The sequence below is a fragment of the Rana temporaria genome, chromosome 12 (genome assembly GCF_905171775.1).
Source record: "Rana temporaria chromosome 12, aRanTem1.1, whole genome shotgun sequence".
Lineage (NCBI taxonomy): Eukaryota > Metazoa > Chordata > Amphibia > Anura > Ranidae > Rana > Rana temporaria.
In genome coordinates, this window is record NC_053500.1 from 41297432 (window position 1) to 41310040 (window position 12609).

Sequence of the window (12609 nt, forward strand, 5' to 3'; positions counted from 1 at the left end):
TTCTCCTGATATCATCACGCAGTTGCTTCAGATTTGTCTGCTGCACATCCTTGATGCGAATCTCATCCACCACGTCCCAAAGGTTCTCTATTGGATGAGATCTGGTGACTGTGGAGGCCGTTGGAGTACAGTGACCTCATTGTCATGTTCAAGAAACCAGTGGTGAGATGATTGGATCTTTGTGACATGGGGCATTATCCTGCTGGAAGGAGCCATCTGAAGATGGGGACACTGTAGTCATAAAGGGATAAACATGGTCAGCAAAAATACTCAGGTAGGCCGTGGTCTTTAAACGATGCTCAATTGGCACTAAGGGGCCCAAAATGTGCCAAGAAAATATCCTGCACACCATTACACCACCAACCTGAACCATTGATACAAGGCAGGATGGATCCATGCTTTCATGTTATTTACACCAAATTCTGACCCTACCATCTGAATGTCGCAGGTGAAATCGAGACTCATCAGACCAGGCAACGTTTTTCCAATCTTCTGTTGTCCAATTTTGGTGAGTCTGTGCGAATTGTAGCCTCAGTTCCCTGTTCTTAGCTGACTGGAGTGGCAACCGGAGTGGTCTTCTGCTGTATACAGTCCATCTGCTTGAAGGTTTGATGTGTTGTGTATTCAGAGATGATATTCTTGGTTATAACGAGTAATTATTTGAGTTACTGTTGCCTTTCTATCATCTAAAATCAGTCTGCCCATTCTCCTCTGACACAACTGCCCCTCACTGGATATTTTTTCTTTTTCTTTTTTGGACCATTCTCTTTAAACCCTAGAGATGGTTGTCAGTGAAAATCCCAGTTGATCAACAGTTTTTTAAATACTCAGACCAACCCGTCTGGCACCAACAACCATACCACGTTCAAAGTCGCTTAAATCCCTGAGGTGTACCTAATAAAGTGGCCTGTGAGTGTATATACGCTATATACACACTATATTTGTTTTATTTGTAGGAAAGAGAGGGTCTCCTACAGGAAAAATCCAAGTGCCAAGTGAATGTTGAGGTGGACAGCATGCAACCAACAGAGCTTACAGATGCCCTGGAGAAGATGAGAGAGCAGTACAAGGCCATGGCCAGTCATCATCAACAACACTATGAATCCTTGCTCGAGGAAAAGGTTTGGATAGTTATATTATATTCAAGAGTTCTTAAAAATGTATCTTCTATCTATCTAAAAAATTTAAAAATAGTAATCATCATTAATAAAGGGAATGCATAGTATATTTGTATTTGTTCTGAATGGGATCAGCTGGAAGTAAACAACATTTTCAATTCATGTGACTATTTTAAGAACTTTGTATAATATAGTTTTTAGTTTGGATATGTATGTGGAACAATCGTATTTTCACGGCTTCTTGCTTTGCTGTATATCACAGATGCACAAAATGTAATTTCCCTTGCACATTATTGGATATTCAACGCTGCTTTTCCATTTTTACCGAACTAAGTTAACATTCACCTTACTAAGGGAACATCCTCTACTTTTTACTAAATTGATCCATATGAGTCAACCCACTTAATAAAAGCAATACCTTACACTCTCAGACTCATCTTATCTCAACAGTTGATAAAAAGGAGGACAAGCTGAGCATTTGCCCCCTCTAGTGGCTAATTTATAAATCTCTAAATTTGTTATGATAGCACAAATATGGAAGTGTGAGCATGTTAAATGTGAAAGTCACATCAATAATTAATTAAAGACGCTGCAGTAGTAACTTAACCACTTCAATACAGGGCTTTTATACCCACCTCCATACCGGCCTATTCTGGCACTTCTCTCCTACATGTACAAATCATCATTCTATTACTAGAAAATTACGCAGAACCCCCAAACATTATATATGTTTTTTAGCAGACACCCTAGGGTATAAAACGACGGTCATTGCAACATTTTATCTTGCACAGTATTTGCACAATAATTTTTAAAAAAACTTTTTTTTGGGGAAAAAAATTGTTTCATGAATTAAAAAAATAACAAAACAGTAAAGTTAGCCCAATTTTTTTGTAAAGTATGAAATATTATGTTACACCGAGTAAATAGATACCTAACATGTCACGCTTTAAAATTGCGCACACTTATGGAATGGTGCCAAACATTCGGTACATAAAAATCTCCATAGGCAACGTTTTGAAATTTTTTACAGGTTACCAGTTTAGATTTACAGAGAAGATCTAGTGCTAGAATTGTTGCTGGCACTCTAATGCACGCATCAATACCTCACATATGTGGTTTAAACAGCGTTTACATATGTCGGCGGGACTTATGTGTGCGTTCGCTTCTGCGCGCGAGCTACCGGGGACAGGGGCATTTTCATTTTTTTTTTTATTCTTTTTTTTTTTTTTTTTTACTTATTTATTTATTTTTTTACACTTTCATTCCTATTACAAGGAATATAAACATCCCTTGTAATAGGAAATGTGCGTGACAAGTCCTCTCAATGGAGAGATTCGGGGTCAATAAGACCCAACATCTCTCCTCCGGGCTGGAAAGCATGAGATTGGTGAAAAAAATTTCACCGATCTCATGATTAGTGTTGCTTACTAGCCGCAATCGCGGCTTTGTTTACTTACGGGTACCTGGGCATGACGTCATCACATCACCCGATGGGATCGGTCCTGTGTCCTGTTAGGTATGGATACAAGTGAGGGCAAGATGGCCCCCCCCCCCCCCGTCTCCATACCATAGCAGGGCGGAAGTGACATCAAAACGTCACTTCTGCCCATACGTCTTAAAGGGACATTTTTTGTTGTCATTTTTCCAAATGACTAATTTTTTTATTTCAATTTGTTATTGCATTTAAGTCCAAATATGAGAACTGAGGTCTTTTTGATCCCAGATCTCACATTTAAGAGCTTTTTTCTATTACACGGGATGTTTACATTCCTTGTAATAGAAATAAAAGTGACCATTTTTTTTTTTTCTAAACAGTTTTAAAATCATAAAAATAAAGTAAAATAAATAAGATATTTTTTTTTAAAGTGCCCCTTTTCCGACGAGCAGAATCACATGCAGAATCTAACACATACGTGAGCAGCGCCCGCATATAAAAATGGTGTTCAAACCACACATGTGAGGTATCGCCGCAATCAAAACATGCAACCTGTAAAAAAAATTTAAACATCGCCTATGGAGATTTTTAAGGGTAAAAGTTTGACGCCATTCCACGAGCGGGCACAAATTTGAAGCGTGACATGTTGTGTATCAATTTACTTGGCATAACATTATCTTTCACAATATAAAAAAAATTGGGCTAACTTTACTGTTTTATTTTTATTTAAAAAAAAAGTGCGCTTGTAAGACCGCTGCGAAAAAACTGTGTGACAAAAAGTATTGCAATGACCGCAATTTTATTCTCTAGGGTGTTAGAAAAAATGTATAATGTTTGGGGGTTCGAAGTAATTTTCTAGCAAAAAAAAATGTTTTTAACTTGTAAACACCGAGTCTGAAAAACAGGCTCGGTCCTCAAGTGGTTAAGATAAAAAAAACTTCAGTGTGCAGCATCCCCCGCTCAACCCCCCTAATACTTACCTGAGCCCCATCTCTATCCAGCGATACCCATGAGTGTCTCAGCCGTCCGGGACTCTCCCTCCTGATTGGCTGAGAAAAAAGAAAACTGAATTATGATGAGTAACAACTATGTATCTTCTTGTAGTTTAATGAGAACACCCAGGAGAACAGCATGGACACAGAACTTCTTCAAAGCCAAAGGAGACATCTTTCTTTGTTATGGAGGAAAGTGCAGGAGCTGGAGACTGAACTGGAGGTTCAACATAGCTTGGTAATACACTAATATTAACACGTTACATTTTTGGAGGCACTCCTCATAAATAGGTTTTCCATTTTTCCTGCATATTTGCCAGATTCTATCTTAAACATCTTCTTAATTAAAGAATAAAGGTAGAGAGTGGTTAGGTGTCCCGGGAGCCGCACATCAAGTCAAAACCAGCTGTATGAAAGTGAATTGCAGTCTCAGCCTGGACCTCCGCAAGGCCACGCTTCCAACGCATTTCACTCCGTTTACCAGAGCTTACTCATGGGAAAGCTCCGATAGGCAGAGTGAAATGTGTTGGGGGTGTGGCCTGGCAGGGATTCAGGCTGAGACTTGATGTGCTGCTCTTGGGACACCCAACCAATCTCTACCATTGCCTGGAGCATAGCCAAACTTCTTTCCCAGCCAGCACTAACAGCCGTGGGCACAGGACTTTATTCCCATACAGCCTAAGCAGCTCACACACATATCTTGGTTTGTAAAGAATAAAGCTACCAATTTTCATGGAGGAACAGAATATTATGTTAACTCACTAAATGTCCTGAACAGTGATGGGCAGGCAGCTTGAGCTAAAGACATAGGTCACTGCTCCCTGAAAACTTGAGCAGACATAATGTTTTTTTTTTTATTTATTTATTGCAGCTGGATGTTAGTTGCCATAAAATGCTAAGTATTTAATATCCAGGTCAGCTAATATAAAAGTTGCATGCTCATCCATGTCTTTATGGACCATGCACTAGTCCAAATCATTTGGTAGAGGGGTAGATTATGGTATGGGGTTGCTTTTCAGGGGTTGGGCTTGGGCCCTTAGTTCCAGTGAAGGGAACTCTTAAGGCGTCAGCATACCAAGAGATTTTGGACAATTTTATGCTCCCAATTTTGAAGGAACAGTTTGGGGATGGCCCCTTCCTGTTCCAACATGACTGAGCACCAGTGCACAAAGCAAGGTCTATAAAGACATACATCTCAATCATACATACAGCATTTAAATAAAAAAATGCAGAGATAAAAATGTTGTAGAAAACTTCCATAGATAGACCAGAGTCTTTTGTTGTCAAAATGGAACCATATATGCAAAGAACAAGTGTGGGCGTACCCAAGTAAAAATGACAGCTGATGTACTGCATTAGAGATGGGCATATCTTAGAAGGCTACTACAGTCAGTTATTCCATCATTTTGAGAGCTGTCTACAACCTAAAGGGGGTGCTGAATGCTGACATAAAATGGTTAAGGGGGTATGAGCGAGGGCAGCTATGACTAAGATAAGGGATATTAGTAATGTATAGACATGTGCAAATCATTTAGTTCTGAATTTCCAAATTTTCGGATTTTCTAGTTTCGAAAAAAATTAAAACATTTTGGAAATGCAAAATCTTGAATTTCCTAAATTTTCTAATTTCCGAATTTCTAATTTTCGAATTTCCAAATTTCGAAAATTCGAGAATTTGAAATTTTGAAAATTAGGAAATTCGGAAATTCAGAAATATGAAAATTTGGATTTTCTAATTTGCGAATTTCCAATTTTCAAATTTTCGAAATTTTTGAATTTCCAAATTTCCAAAATTCGAAAATTAAAAAATTTCGAAGATTAGGAAATTGGAAATTAAAAAAATAGGAGATTTGGAAATATGAAAATTTGGATATTTCTAATTTCCGAATTTCCGATTTTCTAATTTAAAATTTCAGGAAATTCAAAAATTCGGAAATTCTAAATTTCAGGAAATTCGAAAATCAGAAAATTTGGATTTTCAAATTTCAGAATTTTAGAATTTAGAATTTCGAGTGATGACGTGTTCCTTACATTGATGGTCAGTGGAGAAGGTGGTCAGTTGACAGGTGCCCCCTTACATTGATGGTCAGTGAAGAAGGTGGTCAGTGGTGAAGTGCCCCCTACAGTGATGGTCAGTGGAAAAGGTGGTTAGTGATGACGTGTTCCTTACATTGATGGTCAGTGGAGAAGGTGGTCAGTGGTGAAGTGCCCCCTTACATTGATAGTCAGTAGTGAAGTGCCCCCTTATATTGATGGTCAGTGGTGAAGTGCCCCTTACATTAAAGGTCAGTGGAGAAGGTGGTCAGTGATGAAGTGCCCCCTTACATTAATGGTCAGTGGTGAAGTGTCCCCTTATATTGATGGTCAGTGGTGAAGTGCACCCTTATATTGATGTACAGTGGTGAAGTGTCCCCTTATATTGATGGTCAGTGGTGAAATGTCCCCTTATATTGATGGTCAGTGGTGAAGTGCACTCTTATATTGATGGTCAGTGGTGAAGTGCACCCTTATATTGATGGTCAGTGGTGAAGTGCACTCTTATATTGATGGTCAGTGGTGAAGTGCACCCTTATATTGATGGTCAGTGGTGAAGTGCACTCTTATATTGATGGTCAGTGGTGAAGTGCACCCTTATATTGATGGTCAGTGGTGAAGTGCACCCTTATATTGATGGTCAGTGGTGAAGTGCACCCTTATATTGATGGTCAGTGGTGAAGTGCACCCTTATATTGATGGTCAGTGGTGAAGTGCACCCTTACATTAAATTCAAAATTCAAAATGTCAGGAAATTCAAAATGTCAGGAAATTATAAATTTCAGGAAATTATAAATTTCAGGAAATTATAAATTTCGGAAATTCATAATCTGAAAATTTGGATTTTCGAATTTCCAAATTTCCGAATTTCCGATTTTTAGAATTTCAGAATTCAGAATCTTAGAATTTCCGAATTTTCAAATGTCTGAATTTTAGAATTTCTAAAAAAAGCTAAAAAACAAATAAAACGAAAAAGAACAATTTTTTTTGGCATTGCACATGTCTAGTAATATAAGGCATAGGTAGACCAGGCGATAGTTAGAGGGAAACAAGCAGAAAGAAGAATAAAAGGTCAACCATAAACTGTGTAAATGAAAAAGTTAATTGGTAGTTCTATCTGTATCTATTATTTGTTGAATAAAGACAACAGGGCCTTAGCAGAAATTCCCTTTTAACAAATCCTATGGTGTCCTCTTTTTCCTAGAGATCTGCCCGGGAGTCAGAACTGTATGAAACCAAAGCTGGTTATGCTGTATATCTGGAAAGTATACAGGGAACTGTAATAAAGTTACAAGATGCATTGGCAAAAATAAGGTCAGCAGCTGAGAAATTGTCTTCTGACAGTAGGCTATTGTATTACCTGAAAGACCTTCTGGAGATGGAAATAAGAACGTACGCCATATTGATGGAAGATGAGGAGAAAAGGTAAAGACATTGTATTCGAAACTTTAGTCAAGACTTATATTTTCATTTCTGAGTATTTTCTCTGGTTTTTACTTTTTTTACACTGGGGCAAAAGGTTTTTAAAGGAAGTGTATACTGAGAGCTCTGAGGGTTTCTCCGGTCCTTTCATTATATAAAACAAGCAGGATCAGTGGCGGCTGGTGCTCAAGATTTTTTTTGGGGGGGGGGGGGGGGCGCAAACGAAAAAAAAAAGAAAGAAAAAAATTGCAGCCTCACTGTGCCCATCAAATGCAGCCACTGTGCCATCAGTTGTCACCACTGTGCCATGCCATCAAACGCAGCCACTGTGCCATGCCATCAAACGCAGCCACTGTGCCATCAATTGTCACCACTGTGCCATGCCATCAAACGCAGCCACTGTGCCGTCAATTGTCACCACTGTGCCATGCCATCAAATGCAGCCACTGTGCCATCAATTATCACCACTGTGCCATGCCATCAAATGCAGTCACTATGCCATCAATTCACACCACTGTGCCATGCCATCAAACGCAGTCACTGTGCCATGCCATCAAACGCAGCCACTGTGCCATGCCATCAAACACAGCCACTGTGCCATCAATTGTCACCACTGTGCCATTCCATCAAACGCAGCCACTGTGCCCCTCAATTGTCGCCACTGTGCCAATTGTCGCCACTGTGCCAATTGTCACCACTGTGCCAATTGTCACCACTGTGCCCTTTAATTGTTGCCACTGTGCCCATTGTTGCCACTCTGCATGTCACTGTGCCCTTTAATTGTTGCCACTGTGCCCATTGTCACCACTGTGCCCTTTGTCACCACTGTGCCCATTGATGCCACTGTGCTCTTTGTCACCACTGTGACCATTGATGCCACTGTGCCCTTTGTCACCACTGTGACCATTGATGCCACTGTGCCCTTTGTCACCTCTGTGCCCATTGTCGCCGCTGTGCCCTGTAAAATGCATTTACCTTACTCCTTCCACGTCCCTCGATGTCTTCTCCCGCCTTAGGGATGCTTCAGCCAATCAGGTTACCGATAACCAGAATCGGGGAACCTGATTGGCTGAGACGGCCGTCAGTCTTATCCAAGGAACACACCCCCCCGTACATTCCGAGGATAAGACATCCGGGAGCTGAGGGCTTACTCGGAAAGCCTATCTGAACCGCTGGCTCTGATAGGTACTTCTGCACAGCCAACCAGCTGCCGTTATTCAGGTGGCCGGCGCTCAAGTTCTGGCCATCTCTAAATAAACCAGCGGCAGCTGGCAACAATAACATACATTCATGCAATGCATGAATGTATGTTATTAGACTGAGTGGCGGGCGAGAGCCAAAGGGGGCGGCGCTCCAGCGCCCTCTATGGACGAACCGCCACTGAGCAGGATGCACTGTCTCCACTTACTGCCCCCCTTGTAATTGGTGTGGAAGGAATCAAGGAAATTTGAGGGTATCTAATAGCAGAAGAACTGCTGAATTCAACTTTCCCCATTCAAGGAAGTTGTGGTGTGAACATATCGTGCACCTTTTGCTGTGAAACAAACACAGTACTTGACATATAAAATGTAGGTAGTTGTGCTGTTGTTTTATGATTTTTATTTGATGATTTGTTCACTATTGGCACTCATTCTTCTTTTAGGATAGAAACTGTGATCCATGAGCCTTCCTACAACAGACAAAGTAAGTATGCTACAATTTAGGCACAACACAAATATTAGAGACAAGCTATATAGATCAGTAGAATGCAAATCCAACATATCATGGCCTGGTTAATGGATTTTGGTGAAGAGCCCCCATACAGTACATTGATGATCAGTGAAGAAAGGTGACAAAGGATGAAGTGCCACTTTATATTGAAGGTCAGTGGTGTGGGTGATCAGTGATATAGTGCCTCCTTTTACATTGATGGCCAGTGGAGGCAGTCACTGATGAAGTGCACCCTTATATTGATGGTCAGTGAAGGTGGTCAGTGATGAAGTACCCCCTTACATTTGATAGTGGAGAGGGTGGTCATTGGTGAAGTGCCCCCTTACATTGATAGTCAGTGGAGAGGGTGGTCAGTGGTGAACTGTGCCCTTACATTGATGGTCAGTGGAGAAGGTGGTCAGTTGGCAGGTGCCCCCTTACAATGATGGTCAGTGAAGAAGGTGGTCAGTGGTGAAGTGCCCCTTACATTGGTGGTCAGTGGAGAAGGAGGTCAGTTGACAGGTGCCCCCTTACAATGATGGTCAGTGAAGAAGGTGGTCAGTGGTGAAGTGCCCCTTACAGTTAGGGTCAGTGGAAAAGGTGTTGAAGTGCCCCCTTACATTGGTGGTCAGTGATGACGTATTCCTTACATTGATGGTCAGTGGAGAAGGTGGTCAGTGGTGAAGTGCCCCCTTACATTGATGGTCAGTGGAGAAGGTGGTCAGTTGACAGGTGCCCCCTTACATTGATGGTCAGTGAAGAAGGTGGTCAGTGGTGAAGTGCCCCCTACAGTGATGGTCAGTGGAAAAGGTGGTTAGTGTTGAAGTGTCCCCTTACATTGGTGGTCAGTGATGACGTGTTCCTTGCATTGATGGTCAATGGAGAAGGTGGTCAGTGGTGAAGTGCCCCCTTACATTGATGGTCAGTGGTGAAGTGCCCCCTTATATTGATGGTCAGTGGTGAAGTGCCCCTTACATTAAAGGTCAGTGGAGAAGGTTGTCAGTGATGAAGTGCTCCCTTACATTGATGGTCAGTGGTGAAGTGCACCCTTACATTAAAGGTCAGTGGAGAAGGTGGTCAGTGATGAAGTGCCCCTTACATTGGTGGTCAGTGGAGAAGGTGGTGAGTGGTGAAGTGCCCCTTTTCATTGATGTTCAGTGGAGAAGGAAGTCACTGATGAAGTGCCCCCTTACATTGATGGTCAGAGAAGGTGGTCAGTGATGAAGTGCCCCCTTACATTGATGGTCAATGGAGAAGGTGGTCAGTGATGAAGTGCCCCTTACATTGGTGGTCAGTGGAGAAGGTGGTGAGTGGTGAAGTGCCCCTTTTCATTGATGTTCAGTGGAGAAGGAAGTCACTGATGAAGTGCCCCCTTACATTGATGGTCAGAGAAGGTGGTCAGTGATGAAGTGCCCCCTTACATTGATGGTCAGTGGAGAAGGTGGTCAGTGATGAAGTGCCCCTTACATTGGTGGTCAGTGGAGAAGGTGGTCAGTGGTGAAGTGCCCCCTTTTGATTGATGTTCAGTGGAGAAGGTAGTTACTGATGAAGTGCCCCCTTACATTGATGGTCAGTGAAGGTGGTCAGTGATGAAGTGCCCCCTTACATTGATGGTCAGTGGAGAAGGTGGTCAGTGGTAAAGTGCGCTCTTATGTTGATCATTAGTGGAGAAGTGTACCTTTAACATTGGTGGTCAGTGAAGTGACCCTTGGTTTTATTGGTTTTAGTGGTGAAGTGTTCCCTTAAAAGTTACAATGTTACAACATTCTCAGTGAGTGATCACTGAGGGGTGGGGAAAATAAGGAAATCTTTTTTTGCCTGCCTGCAGCAAACTGATTGCATCTTTCTCCCAAGAAGCTTCTCTTAGATCTGGTCAACTGAAACAAGATAATTTGGCAACCCCCCCCCCCCCCCCCCCCCCCCAAGGTGGGTAAATTCTCCAAATTGGGTGAGAAAGTCATCAAACTGTAGCAGAGAGATTTTGGTGCTCAAATTTTCTTTGGGGGGTGCAAAAAACATAAATTGCAGCCACTGTGCCCATCAAACGTAGCTACTGTACCCATCAATTGCTACCAGTGTGCCCATCAATTGGCGATACTGTGCCCCATCAATTGCTGCCACTGTGCCCCATCAATTGCTGCCACTGTGCCTCTATTGCTGTCAGTGTGCCCATCAATTGCCGCTACTTGCCCATCAATTGCTGCCAGTGTGCCCCCCCTGGGTAACAGTGTGCCCCCCCCGGGTGACAGGTAACCCGATTGGCGGGTCAGTGTTAGGAAAGCGATTTATTTTCTTCCCTAACACAACACTGAGTAAACAGCGAACACACAGTATTGTGCCCGCTGTTCTCCAATTTGGAAGCATATTAGAGCCTATGGCTCTAATCAGGAGCTGCCAAAACACCCCTGCCGCTGTAATTCAAATGCCCAGCGCCCTAAAAGAGGCTGGACACCTGAATAGGGGGCAGCAGTGGTAACCATATATAGATTCATGCAATGCATGAATCTACAGTATCTATTGGTAAAAGAGGGGTGGCAGGAGAGATGGGGCGGCGCTCCTGCACCCTTTATGGATCCCGCCAGATATATACTGTACATACGCTAGTAGGTGATTTCATCCATCAAACTTCATCTTTAGCGAAAATATTATTTTTATGGCCAGATTGATCCTTTAAATCCCCACCATCCAATCAAAAAAAAGGCATAGGAATTATCTAGTTATTTTCTACCAACTGATGATGCCCATTTTGTACCACAAGTTTTTACCTTCTCACTGTAAAATATAGTCTAAAAGTACATTATAGCATTTTCTTATAAGCGTACAATTGCATCATTGAAGTTTTTAGTGTTTTTGTTTCTGGTTTCAGAGTCGAGGTCCTCACTCACCAGGAGCTTACTGTTTGCAGATCAAGGAAGAAGATACACAGAACGTGTTGGCGCGTCGGGTTTTCATGAATTAGAAGAAAATGTGAATTAAATTTTTGTATAAATAAATAAATCTATTTATTGATCACTAAATCATAGGTTGATACCTTGAGGTTTTGGTAGTAGCATTAACTACTTAATGGGCAAATTCTACTATTCTACCAAATGAAAATTTACTAAATAATAAAGGAATGAATGAAATAAGACTATGATTAAATGTATCTATAGTATTTTTTTTTTTTACAATTTGGGTGGTGAAGGACGTGGGTCTCCAAACTTTTAAGCCTTAGGGCACCAGCCTATATTTTTAAAAATATTTGCAGTGGTAAGTAAGTTTTATTTGGACTTTTTTTTTTGAATCAGCATGAGATGGTTCAGAACAAAAGAGAAAGAACTTCAGTAAAAACATAATCCACCTCACATCAGAGTCCCCGTACATCAGGGTCCCCATCAGAACCCCCCTTACATAAGAGTTTGGCTTTACATCAGAGTTTCCATCCAAGCCCTCCTTACATCACAGTCCCCATCAGAGTCCCTGTACATCAGAGTTCCCATCCAAGCCTTCCTTACATCACAGTTCCCATCAGAGTCCCTGTACATCAGAGTTCCCATTCAAGCCCTCCTTACCTCACAGTCCCTATCAGAGTACCTGTACATCAGAGTTCCCATACATCAGAGTTTCCATATGTAACGGTCAGGGGTTAACCCCGTTACGATATTCCATTCCACCAACCCAAGACAGCTCCCGACACACCACAATCCAGCAGACAGGACCCATTGGATTTCCCCCCAGAATAACGAGACACACCTCTGTTCTCTGGTTCCAAACAGACAGGATACTTTAATGGTAAACTCAGGCTTGTAATATACAGTTAGAAGCCCCAAGAAACAATGGCTTAACTCCACCCACAACATGACACAATGGGTGCCTAATACACATTCCTTTAGATAATGACATTCAGATAATCTACATGAACTAATTACTAGCCATTTAC

At 41.7% G+C, this 12609-nt stretch overlaps 1 protein-coding gene across 2 annotated transcripts in view; it reads left to right on the plus strand.

Annotated features, from left to right (window-relative positions):
- The window catches only part of LOC120918540 (keratin, type I cytoskeletal 15-like), a 32520-nt gene extending 20694 nt beyond the window's left edge, over positions 1–11826 (plus strand). Inside the window, exons 4-8 of one of the 2 annotated variants that reach the window (XM_040330172.1) lie at positions 957–1121; positions 3658–3783; positions 6784–7004; positions 8644–8684; positions 11557–11826. In XM_040330172.1, coding sequence (XP_040186106.1) covers positions 957–1121; positions 3658–3783; positions 6784–7004; positions 8644–8684; positions 11557–11666 — 663 coding nt within the window. In that variant the 3' untranslated portion in view covers positions 11667–11826. Of the gene's footprint in view, positions 1–956; positions 1122–3657; positions 3784–6783; positions 7005–8643; positions 8685–11535 lie in introns of both variants that reach the window. The other variant, XM_040330171.1, reaches the window with a different exon arrangement.
- Positions 11827–12609: the final 783 nt, after the last annotated feature.